We start from the raw sequence: 26,377 nt of genomic DNA, 5'->3' as shown, positions 1-26,377 counted from the left end.
CTCTACTGTCGCCCTAGTTCTGGCCTTGGTAATCTCTTTGCTGAGCCCGCCCAGCTTCTCCAGGCTCCAGTGGTCATTCTGATCATATCGCTTCTCTGCTTGACACCTTAAGGTTCGGTCCTACAGCTCTTACCACAGCATTCAAAACCCTTCTCATTGTGGCTTTAGGAACATGGGGTTCCTCTGCTGTTTCCACGCCTTCTAGGTGTCAGCCAGGCCTGACGACCGGCCTCATCCAAATGTTCTCTGCTCTTCCCTTCCTCTATGATTTTTGGACTGCAGTTTCCTCTGCCCTTTGGTCTTGGTAAAATCTTACCTCTTGAAGGCCTATTTCAGGCCTTTCCTATCTCCTTAGGAGCAGCTCTCCTTCCATCCTTTGGGACAGGAGATCACAAGTCATGTTTTACGTTCGCCGTCCCTTCCCGACTGCGAGGCACAGGCTACGCTGATTTCCTGGCATGGCGGTGGTTGATCAGAAAGTAGATGTTGAAAGCGCTGGATCACATCACGTGTTTACCAGGACAGGAAAAGGCCTGGGAGAAGAGCCAAAGCCAAAGTGTGTCTTTCCATCATGGCTTAGCATGACTTTAGCCAAAATCAAGGACAAGAAAGGATGGGGGGCTGCTGAGTCTCAGGGTAAATTACACGGCTTCGCCCCAGACCTGAAGCCATGTGTGTGTGAAAAACACTCACAAAATGGTCTCTCGACTCCAGGAAGAACACATTTATATGGCTTAGAGCTTAAGAAGCATTTCCATATACTTTAACTCATTTAATTGGCACCGCAACCCCGTGAAGCAAAGTTTATGAATGCCAGTTTGTAGGCGACGGAACAGCCAGGTCAGGAGGCTTCAACAAGGTCACATCGTTAGTGATGACAGGAAACTGTGCGTTCTAACGTCCGATCCTGTACCCGTTCTCTCTGCTGTGCCACGTGGACTCTCTGATGGCAGAGTTAAAATACGATAAACAGGCTACTTTGGAAGTGAGAATAAGGGGGTGCGGGAGGGGGCGGATGTCTGCTTGTACCTCCTATAACTTTTCTTCCCCACCCTTGGGGCCATACATGTGAGCACTCATTGCCAGCCTGGGGAGGTTAAGCACCTACCTAGCACAGAAAGTATTACCCTATTTCCAGAAATTGATGCCACCCCCAAACACTCTGATTTGGTAGCAAAATATTTTAGTTTTTCCTAAAGCTATTTCCCCAGCCATTCCCCGCCCCACAGACTCGGCAGGGAGAAGATTCTGAGGGCACGTGTGCTGGGGGAGGAGGCGGAGGACGTGTGTATATACGTATGTGCATATACATACAAGTTTATTTAAATGATCAGATCTACACTTTTGGAGGCTCTTGGAAGCATCTTATCAAAAGAAAACACATTTTAAGCAAGAGGTTAAAAAAGCTTTTCAGACCCAAAGGCCATTTAATACAATAAATCCTACTCGGGTAGTTTAGCAAACATTTTTTAAAACCCACATCCAACAGACTGGTTAGTATTGAATGTACAGATTTGGTTTCAAAGCTGAAATGCCCCTGGCGTAATAGACCTTCTCATGAAATTCAGTTATTTTATATTATGCCGTAAAAAATAGGGACACATATCTATTGACAACTTAAATATTAACTCAATAGGCTACTTGGTGATATAAATAGAAAAAAAAACATCAAGTGGTCACAGACTAGGTTTGAGAAGACTATGAACCAGCCTATCCTGGCCTGCAAAGATGTTAAAACCTATCCTAGAATCTAAAACAGGAAAAAGAGTCAAATATTCCACTCCATATAGACCCCATCTGGCCCAAACCATCCCCCAAGGAGAACACCCCCAACACATGAGGTTTACTAACCACCTGCTACAGATGTTACTATGTCACTAATTAACAATGATCACAGAAAATGTGTCATATCAGAGGTTTTGTTATCATACACAACGCATTAGTGGCCGCAGGAATCATCCTCCGAGAGCTACAGTCAGAAGGCGAACTGACAAACGTCTATGCTGCTGGTCCAGAAAAATCACAGCTAGGAGCCTCAAGCATTCGTCTGCGCCTGAGCTCTCTCTGGCACACTCCCCACTTTAGTTAGAGGGGCTGGAATGTGGGGGACCGTCCCAGCCAGGTGTTGCAGCCTCTTACTCCTGGGCCTCCTTGCGGGTCAACTTGTAGATCTCAGTGGGTCCGTCCACATGGGTGATGGTGGTGGTGAGCTGGAGTTCTTCCCCACTGTGGACACCCAGGTCACCTGAAACAGGGTTTTGGTGTTAGACGGGTGCAAGGAGGAAGAAGCAAGCTGGAACTCGCCTCAGCAACAACTGCCCAACACCAGCCCTCATCCCCATCCGAGCTTCTAGACACCACCAGGGCACAAACACCTGGGCCAACGCGCACCCCTTCACTCAGACTCTGCAGTACTTACATAGCATTCCTGTCTCTCAGAGAAGAGATATTAATGACAGAGGAGTCAGCATAATGCTTCTATCATTTGTAGTCATTATTAACATTTAATGAGAGCTTACTCGGTCCCTGACGCTGTTCTTCATGCTTTATATGTAATCGTAGTTAATCCTCACAAGAGCCACCCCAGGTGGGCGCTGTGATCGGGCAGCTTTAGAGATGAGGAAACAGGGAGGGAAGTAAGGACACTGCCCCAGGTAGAGGGGCAGACACAGGACCGGGCCAGGAACTAAGCCAGGGAAGGAAAGTCTGACTCCAAGGCCTGTGCTGTGGGCTAAGCCAGCACAACATGCCTCCCCAGGGATGGGGAGGGAGGCACGTACACACTCGCTGTGAGTAATTCACAAAGCAGCTACGCCATGCGAGGGCAAACAAGACCTGCCTATATTTACCAACAGACTGGGCAGGGTACTGCATGTAATACATTTAGAAACATTTAGGGGTTTTCTTCTGGAAAAAAAGTCCCAGAAATGTGCTCTGAATTTTCTGCTGCCCCCAGGATTCTGTGTACAACACCGGTGTTTTGGACTCATCATCAGTGACAGACGTGTTCCTCTGCTAAAATGGAATAATGTAGTCTTTTCTCCACAAGCAAGAAAAAAATAAGTTTCTGTAAATTAAAGTGTTCTACCTGCCATAAGACAAACTAAATGAATGTATAACTAGCAAAGGGAAATGGAAAACATCAGGCTCTAACTGTTCTCAGACTGTGTCTGTGGGGGGTGCATGGACTTGCAGATTTGCAGAAAGAGGTACTGGAGAATGAAAGGTCAGGGTTAGGTCTGTGATTTTTATATTTTATATTTCTATTTTTATTTATTTATTATTTTTATTTATTATTATTTATTTATTATTATTATTTATTTTTATTTATTTCTATTTTATTATATTATTATAGAATATATAATTTTTCCTAGTTAAAAGCACAGAATTAAATAAATAAGTGCAGTTTTCAACTGGGATTGAAACTTAGAAGAAAGCTTTGGCCCTATGCTTCCAACTAATGTCTTGTCACTAGTCTAAGAACTGCTGGGCATCAATGCATCTCCTGGTCTCAGAACCCCAGGAGTCACCCCACACGCTGGTCCCACAGGCTGCGTGGCTGGTGCTCTTCACATGTGCGTGGACTAGTTTTTCATCGTAGACCCATTTCTCAGCAGCTGTGCGGCTGAATCAGTCTTATTAAATGCTGAGTCTGCGGCTCTCTACCTGAGAGACTTCCTACTTTCAGTAGCTGGGTCATTAGCTGTTGCAGAGGACTGCTAATGGTATTTGGGGCTATTTGCACAAGGGTCCAATCCACAGGACTGGGGGCAGAGCAAGTAATAAAGGGGGTATGAGCCCGGCCTTGGGCATGTCCAGCTTTATCCTCCCTTGGGCCAGGGCACAGACCAACGGGGCGCAAAGGCTGCAGAAGCCTTACACAGGGCCCCTGGGGCCACACTGAACCATTATTTGTACAACAAGCAAGTTTTCCCAGGTCACCAGCTTGCATTCTCACTGCTGCAACTTCTAGCCCACTCCTCAGTCTAGCACAATGCCTGGGCCTCAAATTTCTCCATCAAAGCTAGTTCTGGATTTGCATATCTGGGTGAGCCATCAAAACTTCAAAGCGACTGTCAGGATGTGGATGTCTCTGTGACTCATTAAAATTTCAAAGAAAGTCCTGACCACCCCAGTAAAGCCATTAGCACCTCCAAGTGTTTACCTAAAGAATCCCTTTCACTGAAGACTTAAAAATAGACACTAGAATGTAATTCTACTCAGGTTTTGAACTCGAGATGCTAATTCTTTAAGCTTAAAATGTGACTCTCATTAGCATGTCCTAAAAAATGTGTATGATCCTACAGATCACTTGAGCCAAATTACTTTGGCTTCCTTATTTTAATGAGAATCCCATACTGGTCTTTATGGCCGTTCTAAATACTTTACAAATACTAATGTATTTAATCGTCATACTAGTGCTTTGATAGAAATACTACTGTCATCATGTCCATTCTTTTGATGAGAAAACTAAGGCACAAATTGGTTAAGTAACTTGCCCAAGGGCCAGGTTGGTAAATTGTTATATGGGATTCAAACCAGAGCAATAAGGCTTCAGAATCCAGGCTGTCAAACCTTTAGGCTATGTGGACTCTTAGTAAACATGCTAGTTTCTAACAGCCAGTGAGACTGCCAGCAAAGGATGAGTCCCCATGCAATGTGTTATGGTCATAAACATATACATGCAATAACGTGGATGAGTTGTTCAGCATGTTAACTTTGCTTCTGTATTTGATGAAAGGGAATTTATAGCACACAATTATCAGTGCATGGGTAGTAAAGGGAGCTGTTATTGATGAGTATTTACCCTATTCACTATTAGGGGCTCAGCATGCCCTGTATTTCTTTATAAGATAGGAAGACACTGAGGCTTAAATGGCAATTAATTTCTCTAATGTGATCCAGTTTGCTCCCAGCAGAGCTGGGATGAGGACCCAGACCACTGGAACCCTGGCTGGCCAAATGTATGATTCATTCACATGTAGTTTTATTGTACCTTGAAGGCCAACTCTCTCCCCACCCCCCCTTTAGGGGGTGAATGTGGGAATACAGTAAGATGGCAGGAGTGGGGATCCCTCCATTTCTTTCCAAATTCCATCAACCCCTACTTCTGCCAAGGTCTTGCTCCATCTGTTATTCTCCCTCTCTCTTGGCTCCTGCTACTCAGTGCACAGACATGCTCAAAATCTTTTCTAAGACAAAAACAAAAACAAAAAACAAAAAAAACAAACAACCCCCCCCCCCAAAAAAATCCTTTCCAAAAATGTAGTATGTTTCTTGTTGGGAAGAGGAGAAGAATAAATGGGAAAAAAAATTAAGAAAGGTAAATGAAAGAATTCTTCAGTTTGCAGTAACTCTCTTTCCCGGCTTATGGTGTCAGCTCCTCTCAGCTAATTAACAAGGAGATAAGGGCTTGTTTCTGTCTAACTGTTGTGAAATGAGACTAATCTCTGGCATTGGATTTAATCACTAAGGACTGTCAATGGATCCATATTTATGATATGGCATCCACAGGTATGTAGCTGCTTGCTGCTAGATTTTAACTGGCTGGAATGCATCCTGGAGACACAGAAAGCTATATAAACTACATTATAATGAGACAGCAACAACCACAGCTCCCTAATACTGGCTGCATTTTATTTTATTTTATTTTTTTTTAAAGATTTTTTATTTATTTATGTGACAGAGAGACAGCCAGGGAGAGAGGGAACACAGCAGGAGAGTGAGAGAGGAAGAAGCAGGCTCCCAGCGGAGGAGCCCGATGTGGGACTCGATCCCAGAACGCCGGGATCACGCCCTGAGCCGAAGGCAGACGCTTTAACGACTGCGCTACCCAGGCGCCCTAATACTGGCTGCATTTTAATGACAATCCCTTGTGTACCTGTGACTACTGCAGTAAAAGGAAAGAAAACTTGCTAAGATGATTTCAAGACTGTTTCACAGAATCTGGGAGACCAGCAGTCTTTGAACATTATGGAGCTACCTAATTCTGTCCTCACAACCATTAAGGAAAATGAACACCCCATTACCCATATCTGGAAGCCAGAAAGCTCCCATACCATGAGTTCGTATTTCTTCAGGTCATACTCAGTACATATTGGAGCCAGGATTCCAAACCATCTATGTCTACCTCCAAAGCTTATGTTCTTTCTATAACACTCTTGACTTCATTCCTCACTGTGGAATTTTCTCTAGTCCCATACCAACCAACCTTCTACTCACTTTCAAAGCTAAGTTCAAATGGTAACTCTCTGTAATAAAGTCCAGCCTGGTTCATGGCAGAATGAGAAAAATAAGGAGAGTACAGTATTTGTAAAGCTAAACTATTTCCATGGAAAGGACTATGGTTTACTCTAAGGTTATGTCCTTCCTACATTTTGGGTGTTAAAAATAAAGTGGACAGTAGGGCGTGCCTGGGTGGCTCAGTCAGTTAAGCATCTGCCTTCAGCTCAGGTCATGATCCCAGGGTCCCAGAATGGAGTCTGCTTCTCCCTCTCCCTCTATTCCTCCCACCCTGCTCACGCTCTCTCTCTCTCTCTCTCTTTCTTGCAAAAAAATAAAATCTTAAAAAAAGGTGGACAGATTTTTAAAAATCCTAAAAAATTTTTTTTCAAAGAATGTAAATAACCACTGCAGTATCTGATAGGGATAAGTGCTCATGAAAACACCTGCAAAGAGCACCCTGGTACAGGTCAATCCAGGTCCTCCCGGCTCCACTGCACATGGCTAGGTCCAGACCAGCGCGGCAGCACTCATGTTCCCCATGGGGGCTTAGGGACAAACCCTTGGCTGGAAAATAAGAGTGCCTTGGGATGGCTTGGCCTTTGTGACCCCTTCCAGGGGATGGGGCACGGTGGCCTGGATCCAGCCATCTCGTAGTCGCTTTCAATCATTTAGGTAGTTTATACCAGGCGTGGGGTGAGCCATTCCCCACCTACCTCTAAAGTACCTCCAGATACTGAGTACCAGGCAATTGCAAGAGGGTGGACACAATAAAACCTAGACATTTTGAGTGAAAACTTAATGTTATAGGCTTAATTAGAGCCTCCCAAAATTTATTTGTTGAACTCCTAATTCCCAGTACCTCAGAATGTGACTGCATGTGGAGATAAGGCCTTTAAAGAGGTAAGGAAGTTAACATGAGGTCACAGGGGTGGCCTCTAATCCAATATGACATATGTCCTTATAAGAAAAGGAGATTAGGATAGAGAGACACACAGAGAGAAGATGACCATCTACAAGTCAAGGAAAGAAGCCTCAGAAGAAACCAATCCTGCTGAAACTTTGTGGACTTCTAGCCTTCAGAACTGTGAGAAAAGACATAAACTTCTGCTGTTTAAGCCTCTCAGTCTGTGGTATCTGCAATAGCAGCCTTTTTAGGAAGCAGAAAGTTACTCCCAAGAAGGCGACTGAGGTACCTCCTATTGTAGTGGGGTGACAGTTACTCGAAGAGTCAGAAAAAATGATTTATTTTGCCTGGGAAAGAAAAGATCAGGACACTGGACGGACAGCAGCCCTGGGAGAGGCAGGATACAGGAAGTGCCCAACTCCATACAGCAGAGCAGGCGGTGCTAGGCTGGTGATGGCTTGTCACCTGCTTCCCATCTTCATTAGGAAATGGGAAGAGGATTTGAGACCCACTTCAGAGTCTGAGTCCAGCCCTGGTGGTAAGACCACTTCCGACACTGCTCACAGACATCAAGAAGCCAGGCTAGCCATGGGTGGGTCATCTAACATGCAACCAGGGGAAAGGCCTCAATAAAAGGCAGCCACTGTCAAAGCCTCATGACTCAAACCAAACATTTATTGAAGCAACAAAAGCCAAAGCCACCTTTCCTGTGAAACAAGCAGCAGGAGACCTTAGAAGCCTCTGGCAGTAAAACTGACACAGCGTGGTAGCGAGCTACCAAGACATGGGACCCGGGGTTGCTGCTGTGGCTTCCAGCAAAATGAGTGTGTCAGACAGAAGACATTTAGTGTGAATAGAAATAGAAAGGAACCAGTTGGCAATTAGAGTGTCTCCTGTTCCCTTCGTCATAGTCATCTAGTCAGGAATTCCGTTTCTCAGGTTTTTTTCTAAAACCTTCTGACAAGAATTCTATAGACGAAAGAACACAAAAATGAAAGCTATGATAAGACTTGTCTGACTTCGTGAGCAGCTCCAACTTTTTTTCCACATGAAATGGTGGCTGAGGGGGTTGGGACAGTTCGTTGTGTGTGCAGAGCATCGATGCTGAACTCCTGGGAGATGCTGCCTTCATTCCAACCTAAGGTTAACATCAGCCTGCTGCAATTCGTGTCTGCCTGGGAAGACATCCAGAATGATTCACAAATTGCTTACGGAAACAGGTAAAAAGAACAACTTTAATGAGAAGGCAGCAGGAGCTGGGCAGAAAATGTGAATGGTCCTTAAAAGAAAGAGGTCTAAAATATCTTTGCTAAATTAAAACAAATTGTATTTCTGTTTGTATAGGTGTCTATACATATATGTACACACACATATACACATACCATGATTAAAGATATACACATATTTGTATACACATACATATATGTGTGTATATGAAATAACTGACATGAGAACATTTATATTGCCAGCTATGGTAAATCAACCAAGAGCTTCCAACCAAGATGGAACCCAGAGCTCCACACCTTTGCAGCATCAATCAGCTGCTAAAAACATGAAAGTGTTCCGGCCTGGAGCTGTTCTGCCATGTCCTGAGTTTCAAGAGGCACCCAGGGAAGCTTGTCTCTCAGACCAGGTTACTAACTCCCTAAGAGTCCCTCCTTTGGGCTTCATGTCACTCCATCTGATCAAACCTGACAGGGTGCTAAGTACTGAGGTACTCAGTGGTTCATTTCCAAGGGTCACTTTCTGATCTACACAATAAAAGAGAAACAGATGTATAAGAAAAAATGCTCTTTGGAAAGCAAGCCTTTCTAGAACCTGCCATCTTCTTTGTTTCTCTCAGTCCATTCCTTGACCAAAAGGGAGAAGCCAAAGTCTATGCCCTCTGCTTTCATTTTCTTCCTACCCACTCCCTCCTGACACTTCTTGGCATCTCTCTCCACGTCCAAACAAAACAACCCCTCTCAATGTTCTTTCTCTTTCCTTATCCCCTTCGGCTGCATCAGAAACCACCTGCCAAGTTCCTGGAAAGGAGCTTTTTCCGGAGGTCCATCCAGGATCCATCTCACGAAGGCAAGAAGCACCACACACCTGGGATTCATTCTCCATAGCAAGAGATCTGAATTCTTGGCTCTGGACCTTAAAAGCAAGGGAGCGGGGGAGCCCAAGCCAACTTAAAAATAAAAACTTTCCATGACAAAGGAAAAGGAGCATGGGAAGACTGGGGGAGGAGAAGGGATGTCATCCAGAGACCCAGAGAATTTAAAAATACAGCGTATCCCCCTAGGAGTTCATTTGCCACGTTTCCATGTAATATTTCAAACTAGCTCTTCCCAAGGAGCTGCAAAATCTTGGCAGACGCTCCATAACCCCTGGGAGATACCGTGTGGTCAGGCGGCAGATGAAGAGATGAAAAGTGAAGGAGAGCAGAGAAGGACCATGATCAGAGAACCCAACGTGGAAAAGCTCTTTCCAAAGGCACAAGGTCACAGCACCATGTGGGAATGGAAGGACACAGCAAGCTGGTGGGGCTCACAGGCTGCTGTGAAGTCACAGCCGATCATGTTACCATCACAGAGCTGCTAAGTTGTGTGACTCGTGTTTATGATCAGAACAGGGTCCCAGAAGAGTCTGCCCACTTAACTGCTTGAAGAATGTTTTTCGACAAGGGCCCTATTGGCGTTTTAGGATGGACAATTCTCTACTAAATGGGGACTGTTCTGCTCACTGCAGGACACTCAGCATCCTTAGAATCTGGCCACTAAATGCCAGTGGCACCTCCCAGTCATACTGACAATTCTCAAACAAACAGGAATACTTCTGGCAAGGGATTTGGGGGATATGACCTCCTGGTGAGAACTAGCTTTTGAGCTTTCTGTGAAATTACAGGTCAAGCTGCCTTCAACCAAAAAAAAAGAAAAAAAATCTGGTAGGAACAGATAAGTGCTATTCTCACCTGCAAGGTTTCAAGCCTCAGAGGGTGGCTGCTCAGCAGCCTCAAAAGCCCTAGGGGGAGCTACCTAATACCTGGCTTGCAAATCAATCCTCTGGCCCAAGAGGGTGGGAGGCAGTCAGCCTGTCTCTGCAGGGCTGGCCACAGCTCTGGCTTCCCACATGCCTAAAACGATGGGCTAGGATGGGCAAATTCTCACCACTGTTGGGAAACCCCTTACCTGTGACAGAATCACCCCCTGAGCTGCCACTTTATGACAGGAGCTGCTCTTCTTTGCCAAAGGGAAGAAAGAGAACCACAGAATTTCATGGTCCTAAAAGACTTTAAGAGATCACACAACTGGGAGAAGTGGTGCGCAGGGGTTAAGCAGCGTGCCAGTAGTCACATAACAAAAAACACCAGAACAGTTTACAGAAAGCACTCTAGTACATGGTCGGTATGCAGTAACTATTACCCATTAGCAGTATCATTCCAACTTCCCGGGAAGTCCAGCAACTGCTTTATGGGGTACTTCCCTGGAAGGCAGAAACTTCACCTACTGGGTTCCTGCTTAACACTCTCAGGTCAAGGACACGTCCATGTGGTTTCTGTCAAAGTCCAACAGGATGACCAAGAAATGAAATCAAGATTCTTGTTCACAGGCCCAGAATCCCTTCCTGCTGGTGTTATGGAGGTCCACTGTTTGAGAGGCTACGTGCCACCATTTCCCACGCTGAGTGTAACGAGCCAAGGAGTAGGAAGGAAGACAGGCCTGAAGGACACTCTTACACAGAATGGCAAGTATAGTACTGGAGGTGGATGGTGGCTGAGAATCATCTACAGCCCCAACCCTCAACAGAGATGCCCTTCACTTCCCACACGCTATCTCTCATGTCATCACCCCCTCCTTTTAATCCCAACTCTCAAGATCATTGGCTCATTTGTGAAATATGAAAACTAATCTAGGGGCGCCTGGGTGGCACAGCGGTTAAGCGTCTGCCTTCGGCTCAGGGCGTGATCCCGGCGTTATGGGATCGAGCCCCACGTCAGGCTCCTCCGCTATGAGCCTGCTTCTTCCTCTCCCACTCCCCCTGCTTGTGTTCCGTCTCTTGCTGGCTGTCTCTATCTCTGTCAAATAAATAAATAAAATCTTTAAAAAAAAAAATAAAAAAGAAAACTAATCTAGAACTCCTATTTCTAAAGCATTAATTCAATCAACACTTTCAAAGCACCCTTAAGAACCTGTCCTTGCTCTTAAGGAGTCAGTATTCCAACAGGAGAGAGAAGACATGGGCAAACCCATCGACCACATTTATACAGCAAGTGTTATGTGAAAAGTATAATCATGTTTCCCCAGGCCTGTTTCCTAGAACACTATTTCAAAAAAAAAAAAAAAAAAAAAAAAGGAATGCTTGGAAAAAGGGGTCCAGGGCCAAATGATTTAATAATTTGGGGAAACACTGTTACTCCCATCCATTTAAAAAGACCTGTAGTAAAAATTAATGTATTAAAGGCATTAAGATGTCTTACAGTAAAAACCTCATTAATGCCAATTAAAAACCCAATGGTTCTCAAATTTGTTTGACTACTAAAACTTATCAATATCCCATGGCAACAATATTCTATTGAATATAGTTTGCTGGGTTCCAACTAGGGTGATCAGGAATAGGTTTCAAGAAAGAAGAAGCATTTTGAATGAGCCCAGAAGATGGGTAGGGTTTTGTTAGGCCCAAATGGACCCAGGGTATGAATCTATTCATTCAACACACACATGGTAAGCACTTCCTGTGAGCAAGGCCCACCCATTGTGCCACAGCTGACATGCAGACCTTAAAGCTCTGGTCTCTGTTCCAAGGCAGTGAAGGGCACTGGCTCTGATTTGAGAAAGAGCATCAAATACTTGGGGAGTAGCAAGAACGTGGCAGGTGTGAAAAAGAGAAGGCAAAGTAAGGGTGGACCCAAATAGTGCGGGACTGAGTTGTCAAAGAAAAAGGAGCTATCAGATCTGCTGTTGTTACCAGGCCACCTATTCCAAGTTAAGAGCATGGCCTAGAGCAGTGACAGTCATTTCCCTCTGCCATGGCTGATAGAGACACCCCAGGCGAGCACTTCCCTTCTCTGGGTCTTAGTTCTTTATCATCTACAAAATCGCCAGACTGGCTAAGTTCCCAAACTCTCCTTATAGCATCAAAGGCACTTAAGGAGAAGATGACCATGGGAACAGCTGAATAGCTATTGGTCTGGACACACGTCAACAGCCTTGCACAAGAATTTGCACGGAAAAAATGAGGCCAGCTCGATATTCAACTCTCAGAACCCAGTCCCATTCCACCTGTTATCTTAAGATCATGCTTCTCAAATCAGAAGAATAAATACAGCATAATCTCCGAGAGTCAATTTTGCTCAAAAAAGTGAGGAAAGCAAATTTAAGTTTTATACTAAAACTGGCACCTATTTCAGACTAGAATGCAATATTCTCAATGTCTGAGGGTTTAAAAAAAGAGACAACGACTTAAAGAAATATCTGCCTTGTGCTGGGAACCCAGAGCCTTTCCTAAGTGGATCGTGAAGAGACTGAAGCCAAATTATTCTGAATAAAACTCTGCTGAAGAGACTGAAACTCACCATTGGACTGGTCTTCCCCATAGTTCTTATGGGATGGCGCATATAGGAACATCAAAGCAAAGACATACAGGTTCCACATCCCATAAATGCCTGTGAAAAAGGCACTGTTCACTTGGACTGTGACGCCGCCCCACTTCCAATGGCCTTCAGTCACCTATGGAAAAAGGACAGTAACATTCAATTGGAACCAAGAAGAAACATAACACCGAGACAGGAACCAACCAACACAAAAACCAAATGTCTTCTATGTAGGGGAAAAGTAAAGGGCCGTGTAAGACTCCTTTTTTTTCTTTTTTCGATTTTTTTATTTACTTATTTGAGAAAGAGAGGGAGTGAGAGAGAGGGAGCATGAGTGGGGGAAGGGGCAGAGGGAGAAGAGAAGCAGACTCCCTGCTGAGCAGGGAGCCTAATGCATGCAGGGCTCCATCCCAGGACCCTAGGATGCTGACCTGAGCCAAAGGCAGATGCTTAACCGATTGAGCCAGCCAGGCACCCCTAGGACGCCTTTTTAAATCTAAATCATACTAGTATGAATTTAGGTTCATACTAGTATGAATTAGGTTCATTTAGGGTTTACTGTGTGTCAGGTACAAAGTCAGTGGTTCTCATGTTGGCTGCACATCAGAATCACCCAGGGAGTATCTCTTAAATAACAGTACATAGTTATCCCTAACTTAAAGAAATTGAGTTTGAGTCTCCCACTTATCCACAACTACAACTCCTTCTCTGCGGTCTGTCTTCCCAGCTAGATGTGAACTCCCTGCAGGCAGAGACCACTTCTGACTTGTTTACTGCCATAGACCTTTGGTGCCTGATGCCGCACAGTGGCTCAGTGAAAACAGGCTGATTAAATAAGCAAATGAAAGAGCAGCCTTCCTTAGTGGGCCAGTGTGGGGAAGCAGAAAAGACACAGGCTTGGAGCCAGAGACCAGGATTCAAATGCAGACTCCACCACTCATTTTCTGTTTACTGTAAGAGAAGATTAAGACTCTGAACTACAGTTTGTTTAAGTACAAAATAGAGGGGCACCTGGGTGGCTCAGTCGGTTAACCATCTGTCTTCAGCTCAGGTCACGATCCCGGGGTCCTGGGATGGAGTTCCAAGTTGGGGGTTCCTGCTCAGCAGGGAGCCTGCTGCTCCCTCTCCCTCTGCCCCCTCCCCCGCTTGTGCTCTGTCTCTTGCTTGCTCGCCCTCTCTCAAGTGAATAAATAAAATCTTAAAAAAAAAAAAAAGTACAAAATAGAAACTTGCAGGGTTACTGAGGAGAATTAAGTAAAAATGTTTCTAGAAATTTCCTAAGACAATAAACAATAAATCTTATGTCCATATAATGTCACTCATGAAGGTAATTATGAAGCTTTCACACCCTTTACAATTCTCCAGGAATGTTTTGAGGCTGTTTTTCCTATGTTAATGACTTGATCATTGTTTTGAGGGCTGTCTGATGACGTATGGATTACACTAAGAGCTGTAAACAGAACTATTGAGCCAAGGGACTAAAAATTTGTGCCAGTTCTGAGATCAGTGAAATGATTCTGACCACTTCTGCTTGCTACAGGAAATCTTAAATGGGAGTATAGAAGAATACTGGACAAATGTCCCTGTGAGAACTTAATGAGACTGGGTTATGTAAACCATCTCTAGCAGCCCCTTCTAGAGCTAAAGTGTAAGATGGTAAGTTATATCTAAATGTTAATGACTTTAACAAGCAGGTGGATTTCACCTCTTGTTCATGAGGCAATGGGTCTATATTCACCTGACACCTTTATAGCCCATGACCCACTGGGGCCCCAGGCATAATAAAACTGTAAGTACAGGTGTTTCCTTTTGAAAGACCTGGAGTGTCAGTTAATTAGTTTAACTAATTGCAGACTTACCAATTTTAGTTTGGCCTTGGTAATACATAATTTTTCATTTTTGTGATGTGTAAACTACTATCACGAACTCTTATTTTCAGAAATAATTCACTTGATACGATGTGCTCAGGAATAGTTTTTGGCAAAGAAGAATTTCATAACCATTACTGATTTTAGAACAATGTATGAGCTTTCAAGCTACTTAGAACTTCTTAGAAATGTCTCCAAATGTCACTCTTCTTAAAGAACAGAATACCCTAACTTTATAAAAATTATAGTACTTAGGGCACACTTAAGATGATCTTAATGCATATAATGGAAGAGGAGAGGAAGTCTTAAGATAATTCCTGGAAATATATGTACCTGCTGTCATAACAAAGGGAACCGTTCTGTATGCAAGGAAGGAGGGGAGGCGGGGCTGGGTGAACTACACATACGATGGAGTAAGGCAGCTGTAATTTTATTCTACTCTGTTAAGGCAGTAGCCCCTCAATAGGTCTCTCTTCTGCAAGAGACCCTCCTTCCTATGACATAAGCTGGGGATACTCAGGACTGAATTTTGCTGAAATTGATTCTTGTTGGGCCTGGCATGAACAATTTAAGGAAACGCCAACCTGTACACCTGGTTCACAATGGTATTCGACAGATGGATGTTTGTTGAATGAATATGGACAGAAGTACAGGCATGTGCAGGAATGCCAGTGCAAGTACATGGAGGTAGAAAGGGAGGATAGAGGGGCACCTGGGTGGCTCAGTCATTAAACGTCTGCCTTCAGCTCAGGGCGTGATCCCAGAGTCCTGGGATGGAGCCCCTCATCAGGTTCCCTGCTCTGCTAGGAGCCAGCCTCTTTCTCTCCCATTCCCCCTGCTTGTGTTCCCTCTCCCGCTGGCTGTCTCTCTCTCTGTCAAATAAATAAATAAAATCTTTAAAAAAAAAAAAAAGAAAGAAAGAAAGAAAGGGAGGATAGAAACAGCCACTCAAAGGAAATATCTAATGGCAAAGTAAAGAGAAAATACTGCATTCCATAGTAAAGAATGATAATTGTACTTAAAAGTAAGCCAATGGTTAATAAGTATTATTTCACTTAAATATTGCTCTCTAATGCAGATATTGGCAAAACTAAGACTTTTCAAAATAATAAGGGTAATGATAGTTAACATTTATTCAATCCTAATATGGCAAGCACTACAGTAAGAACTTTATTTACATGGAAGATATTATTTAGTCTTACTAACAACTTTATGAGGTTGGCAGGTAATAGTTCCACCCAACACCCAATATTTCTACCCAACTTTAGGAGGTTGGCAGGTAATATTTCCCCAACAGGGGAAAACTGTGCCTCAGTGAAGTACATTACCTTACCCAAGATCGCTTAGACAGAAAGTCATGGCTCTGACTCCAAAAGAAGGTATTCTTAACCATTATGTACTATGAGAGTAGGAATATTATCTTAAACAGTGGTGAGTCTATTAAGTTAACATATGAAGCAACTATTGTGGAAGATCAAATTTCCTTTGAAAATTCACTTAATTAACCACACACACACACACACACACACACAGGTTTGCATATTCAAATCCATAGAGTAATACAGATGTACTATATATCCTAGACATAGTAACGTATGGTATTTGAAACTGGATATATATGCAAAATACAACTTTACAATAGAACCACTGAAATGAGATGCTCATACCATGAAGGGTACACAGGTGCTCAGATGGTCTGAGGAACTAGCAGATTCATGCTCCCATCTCAGGTTTGTTATGAGATGCCTAGACCTTGTTTAGCATGAGGTTGCAAAATTACCCATACTATTTAATTTGTAATCCTTAAATGTATTATTTCCTGCTGAGAGCAAAGAGTTGAGTTTGCACAAACGAGCTGTATACAGAGAGTCACTCGACTGTGGGTGCGTGCCCGTCTCCTCTCTCAGTTATTCCCGCCTGGGACCTCCTGAGTTCTGAGCATGTTCCCACCAACATGAACCACAGTAAGCAGCCTCAACAGAGCAGGCCTTGTCAATGCGAAATCTTATGAACGCCAAAGCAGTGAGGTGACAGTCACCCCACTTTAACTCCCAGGAAAAAATCAGATAGCCCCAACCAAAAAAGAAAAAAGAAAAAAAAGAAAATCATCTTCCCTCTGCATAAGTCTTATTTCTAAAAGTCCCTGTTTTTCCTGATTTAACATTTGAACAATTTACTTTTGTGTGAAACCACCCAATTATACCCCTGGAGCCAAGTGAAGGTCAAATCCCTTTACACCCAGTAGTCTTGACAACCAACATTCCACTTAACAACAAGATTTCCAAATCCCAGACACAGGCTCTCTTACTGGAAACATTTCCTCTGTGAGTAACAGAATGAAGTGATCACACACACAAAAAAGAGCTGGGGACAGGCTCTCTGGGAGTTTGCTGCATGTGGCTTGACCTGAATGTCAGGCACCTGGGGGTCCCCTTAGTGAAGGTTGGTGACCTTCTCCCCTGCATTGCACTTCTGTTCCCTACTGCCCGCCACCTCTAAACGGAACGCCTCTTTCTTTTCCAGAGGGAAGGGGCTAAAATACCAGACTGTGATGTACCATCTCTCGGTTGCTATGACTGAGGCCATTAAAATGGCAGGCATTAAAAGACTGCCCCTCAGGACCCAGCTACAAAGCCTCAAGGTCACTGCATTCCACAGCTTCCTGTGGGCCCTTCATTCCTGGCCTCAGAGCTTCAATATCCTGGCGAGATCCCCTCGCATTATATTTCATGGGGCTTAAATGCAAGCTCTCTCAGCAAGCCCAAGAGTATAATGGGAGTTTTAATACATTCCTTTTACCTAAGGCTGGGATCTATTTCAAAAAGTTACCCAATAGGTTTTCTTTCAGGTGAGCTCATTGCTGAGACATTCCAAAATGACATTAAAAAATAAATCCTCTGATGACTATATTAGTACAGTACCTGGGACATTGAGAATTATGCCTGAAAACGTCTTAGATATCTATAAATAAACCTTAAAAAAATAACCCAGCAGGAGGAATGTGAGGAGCTAATGGAATCCAAAAGAACTCGCTGCTACCCCCTTGGAGTTGAAATCCACTCCGGGCTGACTGTCGCTGTGGCAGATATAAAAAGCCAGCCACAGGCTGGAGCCGTGTTAGAAAATACTGGGGCAATGGAATATTAATCTTTTTCTCCAAAGAAAAGCCACAAACTCTGCTCCTTGGAAGAACTGGCCTCCCTTGCTTGAAAATGGTGCCCGATGTAACATAGACAAGGCTAAATTCAGGCAACATGTGGCTGCCTTAAAGATGAGCTAGCTTTCCCTTCCTGACTTAGGTGGAAGGGACTCTCTGCAGAGCCAGGTGAGTAAGCGGCATGGGGCTGTGGGAGCGTGGCGGCAGCTTTCTGAGGTGGCAGAGACACGTGTTAAGACCAAAAGTGCCCTTTGTTTCTGCCCTCCTGAGAACTATCTGGGATTGCCTTCATTCCTCAGCCCAGCTTACTTGAAGCGTCTGTTTGTCCAAGCAGTGCGCCCTGCTCTCCCAGACTCACCCAACTGGCCACATGAAGTGTCCCAGCACATTACCGAGGCCCTGGAGGACTGGACACTTGGGTCACATGAAGGAATCAGCCAAAGGATAAGTCAGCCCTCGGATACCCTTGTTTGAGCCTCAGCTGGGTGAATAAAAAACTCATTCAGAATTTGAAATATGTTACTGCATTTGGAGTGGCAACTGAAGTTTCCTCAGTTTTATAAACAGTCTGATAGAAACAGCGCTGGTGTAGGTCATAGCAGATGTGGGAAGCAGAACTTTCGAAGACAGATATGTATTATTTGTTTTGTTTGTTTTCCACACTCATGTCAGCCTTCAACAGCAACACTCATGCTGCCCAGTGGGCAGAGCCCACATGGCTCTAGGGGCCCCTAACGTGGCTCAGAGGCACCCTTGGGTGTCCTTGCATCAAGTTCAAGGGTCCATGAATTGGAATGAGAAAAACTGTATCTTTATTTTCACCAGTCTTTAACTGAAAGTTACCATTTCTTTCAATTACGAATGTAGAAAACAAAGTCCTATTAATATTAGCATTAGCACTACCTGTATATTTTGTTACCCATAAAATCACGACATTTTCATAGCAATCACAATTACAGATACATGTCTGTAACATCTGTAACATGTATAATTGCAAATATCTTTGAAATCCAAAGTATTTTACTCATTTAAAAACATTCAAAGAAGAGGCCCATAGCCTTCAGCAAGTTGCCCAGAGGGTCTATGGTACAAAAAAAGCACAGCAGCCCCTCTACTAGAAGAAAATGAGCCAGCACAATGAGACAAGTCCAGTCCTAAAGCTCCATCTGCACTACTAACATTCTTAGTTTTGGCCAAATACAAGGATGACAGAACAGTTGGCAAAAAAAAAAAGTCAAAAAGTCTGGGTTCTGGTCCCTAACTTACTGAATGTCCTTTCGTACAACATTCACTCCTCTTGTTACTTACAAGAGCACACCTGTTCCTGCCCACGATGTGCCAGGCACTCTGCAAATCACTTTGCAAGCATTACTTCCTGTGGTCCTTACGGCCATCTTTTGTGGCGGTACTATTATTACATGCATTCTACAGATAAGAAAACTAAACCTTAGAACTGTTAAGTAATCCATCCACCATCCCACCCAGCTGGAAAACAGCACAAATGGGAAATGTCTCTAAAGCCATTCGATTTCATATCCTAGCAACTGAGATGACAACCCCTACCTCCCCACTTACTGACAGGATTTTTGTGAAGCTCAAATGAATGGCAGATAGGTTGTCTGTCAGATTTAAACAGTTCTCTCCACTTTCCAAAGCCAGTTGCCAACATTGTAAAATTATTACCACTATTGAGGTTTTCAAGTACAGCAAAATTTTGAGTTTTGGAAATAACCAGCAGAAAGGTAAGATTCTGTCAAGGGGACTTCTGAATTGTATTTCATGTTTCAGTGGCAATATAATTATTACAAAGAATGGCTGATGGACTGTAAAAGGATCTATGTTCATGCGAGATAAAGATCAAGTCAAACTAATACTTGCTTGTTGGTGTTCTGCTATAGGGCTGAAAAAGTGTATTCTCTCAAGTGAATCAAATAAGTGCCCTTCAATCTGGCTGCAGGCTCTTAATTTATGTAGCAACTTTCTTCCTCCTACGAGGCTGTGTGGAAAGGGAAAATTCCATCCACCTCTGGCCAGGTGGTTAAGTCCCAGAGTGGAACAACCTTAAAAAACATGGCTTGAGGAGCTAACCAGCCTCCCTGCTCCTTCCTCAGCAGCTCTCTAGAATTTTCTGTGCAGAGTGGAGGCACCCCTCCAGGGGCATTCTCACCCTGACCGTTCAGGGCCCACTTACCTGACTAACGATGAAGAAAATGACAGTCATAGCAGCACAGGCCAAGGTGATCAGCATGAGGAACTTGAACCTGAAAATCAGCCCCTATTAGGAAGGAGAGAAAGAGTAGTTTACCACTCTCCTGGCTAGCACTAATCCTTTTCTCAATATATTTAAATCTGTAAAAAACCAATTAAAAAAAAATTCTATAAAACAAAATCCCTAAGAGGGACTAGTAAAATCATTTCACATAGTAACATTTCTCCTGCAGAGGTGAAGGCGGTTGAAAAATTTATTGGGCCAAATATTTCTTATGTTCTTATCTCTCATGAAACAGTGATACCAGAGCCTGGGAAATTATATTCACAGCACGTTGTGAGGCTGCTAATTTCCCTGCTAAGCTGGTTATGCTTCTCTGCAAGGGTTCAAAGTCACCAAATCCAAGTTTTCTGCGGTTGTAATAAAATTCTGCTCCAGTGAACAAAAAGAAATGTGCATATTAATCAACATGAAGTGGATTTGGTTGAATTTTCTCATGTGTCACTCCAGCTCTGGAGACAGGCAAAGCTTCAGAAAGTGCCCAGGGTTCGCTGAGAGCAGGATTTCAGAGAACCCGTGTTTCAGGGAGAAACACCTCTTATGCAGGGGCTCTTACGTGCAGATCCACTGCATATAAAAACCCTGGCGTTCTGCAGTTTCTGTTTCTTTTCACAAGAGGAATTAGGCCCATGTCTCCAAGGACAGCCACTTAGGCATGAGTCCAACAGATCCTTGAAAAATTAAGAATGTGTTGCCTGCATTAGAGATTGGAGGATGCTGAGTGTTTTCTCTTGAATACGGCACATAATCTATAAACAGAAATTACTGAATTCTATTTGATCACCTGCTGGATATTTTAGGGGAAATGTGGTCTCTTAGCGTCTAAAAATCAGATCACCTGGGCTGAAGCCCCAGCTCCAGGCTGATTCTCGGCAAGGAAACCTTACCTAAAGCCTCACCCCAGCCAAAGCCCTGATTCCACCCTAGTCAAATCTCCCATCTGGTATCACCCACATCCCATCAAAGCCGAAGAACCTGCTGAACAAGCTCACCCGTCCGAGGACAGAAAGACGGATATACCACAGAGAACTCCAAGATCTGCAGGAGCCGGCTACCTGTGTCTCACAGCCAGATTTAGCCTCTTATTTTGCCCAGAGATCCTACGTGACAGGAGACTCTCTCCACGTGTATCTGAAATAAAGGCTTCTCGTCTCCAGATGTCGGTGTGTGGTGTGTGTTTACACCACACGAGCCTGAAGGTCTGCTCACCTCGTAGTGCAACCGCCGGACTTTGCTCATGGCCGGCAGGCTGGACTGCTTCCCACTGATGTTCCGAAACACTTGAAACACCATGAAGCACAGAAACAGGAAGTAGAGGCAGAGGCAGATACCGGCCACAATGATGAAGGCCATCTGATGGTTTCCAGTGAAGGAAAGGGCAGGCTCGCTGACGACACAAACACTTCTCAGCTCGGTTGGCAACGACACCCATGGTCTCCAAACGGGGATAAAATATTAAAACCTGGCATTCTAAAGCCAGCAATAGAGATCTCCAGACACAGAAGTACAACAGAGTGGAATGTTCCAAGTTGCTTTCTGAGGCAAGTGAGAAGAGGAATAGAGTCTTGCTTATTAGAAATGCAGACTTCAGGGCCCACCTACTGAATCAGAATCTGCCTCTTAACAAGCTTCCCAGGAGATCGGTATGTATAATACATTTGAAAAGCGCTTTAATACTGGGTATTGTTTGCAAATGACTGATCAGGTAGAATGCTACGTTAAAATAACCAGAAGAGTTACAATATAACCCAGGTTCCATGGCAGATCTATAGAATCAGACTTTCCAAGAGCAAGGAAACCAAGTATAATCATGTTTGAGAACCAGTGGGCTAGTCCTTGGATTTTTAGGAGACTGAGACACCGTGGAAGCAGGAGGTGATCACATGGGGGTTGGGAATAGCAACTGCAAAGGATGCTGGGCATGGGACGGAAGGCCTTGAAGTAAAACCAGAGATAAAGTTCTGTTTGCAATTTTCTGTCACCACAAGAAAAATACTGGCAAATGGAACAGAGAGCAGAAGGACAGATGGAAAAGGTGAGAAATGAGGATGAGGGCAGTATACACTTTGAAACTGATCAGGGCAACTCTGAGACCCATCTTGAATGCTCAGCTTGAGAATCACCAAGGCCTGGGGTACACTGAGCTGGATGAGGAGGCAGGTGACCTGAACCTAAGTCCTTTCTGCGACAACTCTACCCCAAGTTGCATATTTTAAGGTATTTTAACAAGTGTGAACTCGGTGTGTATAGTTCACTAAATAATATATTTAATGCAGTTTCTCCTTCTTTCCTAAAGCCAACAGTACCCCAGAATGAAGGGAATATAGTTTTTTGCTACAGTCCTTGACATTTTATTTGCCTCCCTGGACCTTCAACATACATGTACAATGAAAGGGCTGAAGTAGACTTAGCGTTGTAAGTACTTCCCGTGTTGTACAGCTAACATTTTCGGGAGGAAGGACAGGAATAGGGGAGAGCTCAACTCTCTCATCTTTAAGGTAATGATACTACCGAATCAGTTTGCTCACAAAGTTCTTGTGATACTAAGAAGCCCATACGAACATCATGGCCAAAGTATATTTAGCAGCACATAACAAGATATTATTCATCAAGAAATAATACAACTTCAGCCTTTCTCTCCACTACAGAGGACAGTCTTTTTCTCCCAAAGCACTTAACATATTATTCAGGAAGATAAAATATTTAAATCCAGCATCGTAAAGGGGATAAGCTAAGACTGTCGCTTCTGCTTCATGAAGATGACTCAGAGAGTTTATGCCAACCAACCAGAAGCCTCGACAACTCCTCTGGAACTAATCACCTTAGCCTTATCTCCATGTGGTCTCAGAAATGAATAGCAGCAGCGTGCTACGCTGGCACACCAAGGTCACTGTAAGAAGTCTCGCACACAGAGGACTTCAGAAACAGGATCTCCGACAGGGGCCCAGAGATGAACCTGCTGGCTCCAGGGAAAAGCTAGTCATGCTTGAGTCTGCGGTAAACAAGTGTATAATAGATCATTTGGACAGGCTGCGGTAAGACAAGCAACTCGGATCCCTCTGCCATGGGGATACGCTGCACCTTCCTCGTTTTGCCTGCTCTCACCGGGCTTAAAAGCAACCATTAATTCTTCTTATTATTTCCCTTAATTGTGCCATTATCATTGGTGTGAGGATCAAAGCTCTGGCTGAGCACACATGAAGAACATTAGCAGGACTTAGAAAATGATCTGGGCTATGGGAAGAAATGAAACCCCGAAGCCATCAAGGAAGGATACGGCCAGCTCTGTTCCGACATCTGTAGTCCAGATACTGTAGAAGGGATTCGTGAGTTGTACCCCTCTACAAAGAAAAACGAGATGGAAAGATACAATTAATACAGAGGCAATGGGGAACTTTCCTTTTTACACATCCTCTGCTTCTCAGCCAGAAGGGTGGGGGCTGTGTTTAGACTAAGAAAAGTTCATAGACTTAAAGAGAAACAGTTTGAAGGATAGGACCAGCACAAATATTTTTCATCTAGAAAGAACTTTGTCTTTGATTTCAGCCCAATCCTTATCTGTGGATGTGACTACATCTAGTGCTTCCATCCCACAGGCTCCCCAACCACCCTTCCTCTTTTTGAATCCTCCTCCCAAGGAGCTGGGGTGGACACGGGGATGCACATTTCAGCCCAGGATCCCAAAGGCACCTGCTCACCTCTCACACATGTCAAATATGAAGAGGCAGAAAGAGCCAACAGCAATTGGTCCGACTTGCTTCCAGTACCCTGCTATGTGATTCCGCTCATGCTGATCCTGAGGGAAACCAAAATGAGAAATGACATCACGGAGAGCAAAGCAATTCTACAGTTAAGTCAGTCATTCCAACAATCCTGCTGACCACCTTTGTATACCAAGCATCATGCTGGACTCAAGGCATACGAGAAGGAGTAAGATAAAAATCTCTGTTCCAAAGGAGCTCATTTTTTATCAGCCCATCCATAGGGGCTCTCACAGCCATAAGAACAGGATGCTATGGGAACACAAAGAAAGGCCTTGTACCCTCAGCAGTGGAAGTTCTGTGGTCTGCAAAACAACTCATTCTGAATTAAATTCCTATGTGACCTATGGCTTGTGTTGTTCGGGCGGGTGATCCCCAGAGGACAAAATAAAGACTTTAAGGCATTAAAATATGTCAAGAGATATATCAATATCTCTCATGGTTAGGAAAATAGACATATGTTCTCCCTATCTCCATTAAAAACAAGAGCGGTTCATCTTGGTAGATATACAAAGACACTAAGAGACAGAAAATGAAGGAATGCAGAGCGAGAAAATGGGGAAAGGCAGAAGACAAATCTCAGCACCCAGGCTGGAGACCAGGTGGGTGGGACAGTCCACACAAATCCACTCTGGCCCTCCACTGCGGCTGGCTGGGCTGCTGCTGGCCCTGAGTCCCCCACACTCCTAGCCCTGCTGCCAAAGGCTCTCAGTGCAGCACCGCTGCAGGACCCCTCATGCCTACCCCAGGTACCCCAGCCATCAGCAAACACCTCTCTCTCCTCTCACTGCTCTCCTAGAAGGGCTGCAAGACTTCAGAAGCAATGATCAAACCCTAGTGGAGTTTAAAAACAGTCCACTCCTACAAAGCTGATGGCCTGAGGAGGACCAAGCTCCAGCTGGCATATCACCTTAGCCACAACATGATGACTGCACCATTCTTATTTTTATCCATGGTACCTTCAACCCCTCCTGAAATAGGATTTGATGTCTGGGCAAACTGAGACAAGGGAGGTCAGTATTCCAGGGTAACAGGGGTTACTAGGCCACCTGGACAAACTGCCAGCTGGAAAGAGCCAGACCCACATTCTCTGGGGGTTACCTTGGTCCTGGGGACAAGCGGAGCTGAAGCCAAAGCAGAAGAAACAGTAATAATCACTGACATTTGTGTGTTTATGTTCTGTGAAATACTCACATTAGCTCACTTAAATCTCACAAAAACCCTATACACCAGGCCTTTAAAATCCATTTTACAGATGAGAAACCAGAGATTCTGAGCCAGAAAGTCACTTGCCGGAGGCCACTTGGCTGGCTAACAAGTGGTGGAGTTAGAATGTGAACCGGTGTTCTGACTCCAGAGCTCGGTCCTGCAGCCACTAGCCGATCTAGTCCCTTCCTTCCTCAGGGGGCTCTTACCATCATGTGCTCGCCACAGAAGATGATCCAGAAGGAGAGGAGCATCGCATAGAAGATGCCCTGTCGGATGTCGCCGAACAGCAGCATCCAGGTCCAGTCAAATCCAATGGAAAACCATTCCACTGGGATATTGATAAAAGTCATGGAAATCCCAAGGGCAAAGATGACTCTGATCATGAGAAGATAGAAGGAAAACCATTTTATTCATCCGGGAGGCAGATTTTCAAAACAAAACAAAACAAAACAAAACCACCACCCAGTTTGGGGAACTGAGATGTTATATACTGAGACTGAAGCCATATGATCAGTTGCTTAGTACCACATTAGATTAAGAGTTTCCTACACGATTTTCCCCTCCTTTGCCTTAAAAAATAGACCTCACTGAACATAATTATCCTATTTTACCTATTCAGGTAACTATTAACCTGATCATTAAGAACACTCATGATTATTATTATGATGATGATATCCTCCTCAGTGACTATGAATTGTATAAGCATGTTTGTTTCAGTAAGAAATTACTCCAAACAATGAGAAATACCATTTCCTTTAGCTGCTTGTTTAGTTTTTGTTTTGCTTTTCCCCTACTGCCCTATTAATTGCCACTGACCTATCAAATATCATTCGTATTGTCACTGATTTATTCATACTTTCAATCATACCTATGAAATACAAGTGTTAATTAAGCACGGATCACACGCCGGGCATTTTGTTAGGGCCATAGATAACCAAGCGAGGTAGTACTCTTCTACTCATGGAGATAGATTTGGTGGCTGAGTCAAATAAAATGTGACAAGAGATATGACAGAAGTGTGCACAGGCTTCCCCAGGGACTTCTAACCTTGACAGAGACAGAAATTGAGAGGAGTTGTGAGTCATGACTGGGGAGGTGGAAGGGCATTGCAAGCAGAGGGAAAAGCCTGGATGGAGGCACAGAAACTTGGAACAGCCTGAATCATTTGGGGATCTGCACATGGAGGAAATGACACCAGAGAAGTAAAAAAGCCTGAGCTCATGAAGAAACTTGCCTACCCCATTAGAGAACTTATCCTGAAAGGACTGAAGATCCAATAAAAAAGTTTAAACAATGGAGTGACATTATTCATTCATTCAACAAATTCATATTTATTGAATTCCTACTATGTGCCAGTCACTGCTCTAGATGCTGGGGATATAGTAGTAAACAAAGTAGGCAAGGATCTT

The 26,377-nt window shown here is 44.0% G+C and overlaps 1 protein-coding gene across 1 annotated transcript in view; it reads right to left on the bottom strand.

The window, feature by feature from the left end:
* Positions 1-1,397: 1,397 nt before the first annotated feature.
* Positions 1,398-26,377, bottom strand: part of WLS (Wnt ligand secretion mediator) — a 98,669-nt gene continuing 73,689 nt past the window's right edge. The window contains exons 6-12 of the mRNA XM_008690733.2: positions 25,175-25,343; positions 23,697-23,794; positions 23,276-23,339; positions 21,208-21,351; positions 19,921-20,004; positions 12,687-12,840; positions 1,398-2,245 (exon numbers count right to left, since the gene is read on the bottom strand). Of these exons, the coding sequence (XP_008688955.1) occupies positions 2,136-2,245; positions 12,687-12,840; positions 19,921-20,004; positions 21,208-21,351; positions 23,276-23,339; positions 23,697-23,794; positions 25,175-25,343 (823 nt within the window). The 3' untranslated portion in view covers positions 1,398-2,135. The remainder of the gene's footprint in view (positions 2,246-12,686; positions 12,841-19,920; positions 20,005-21,207; positions 21,352-23,275; positions 23,340-23,696; positions 23,795-25,174; positions 25,344-26,377) is intronic.

This window comes from Ursus maritimus, unplaced genomic scaffold (genome assembly GCF_017311325.1).
Source record: "Ursus maritimus isolate PB19 unplaced genomic scaffold, ASM1731132v1 scaffold_12, whole genome shotgun sequence".
Taxonomy (NCBI): Eukaryota; Metazoa; Chordata; class Mammalia; order Carnivora; family Ursidae; genus Ursus; species Ursus maritimus.
Note: the sequence above shows the minus strand (reverse complement) of the source record. Positions and strands in the feature narration are given on the sequence as shown.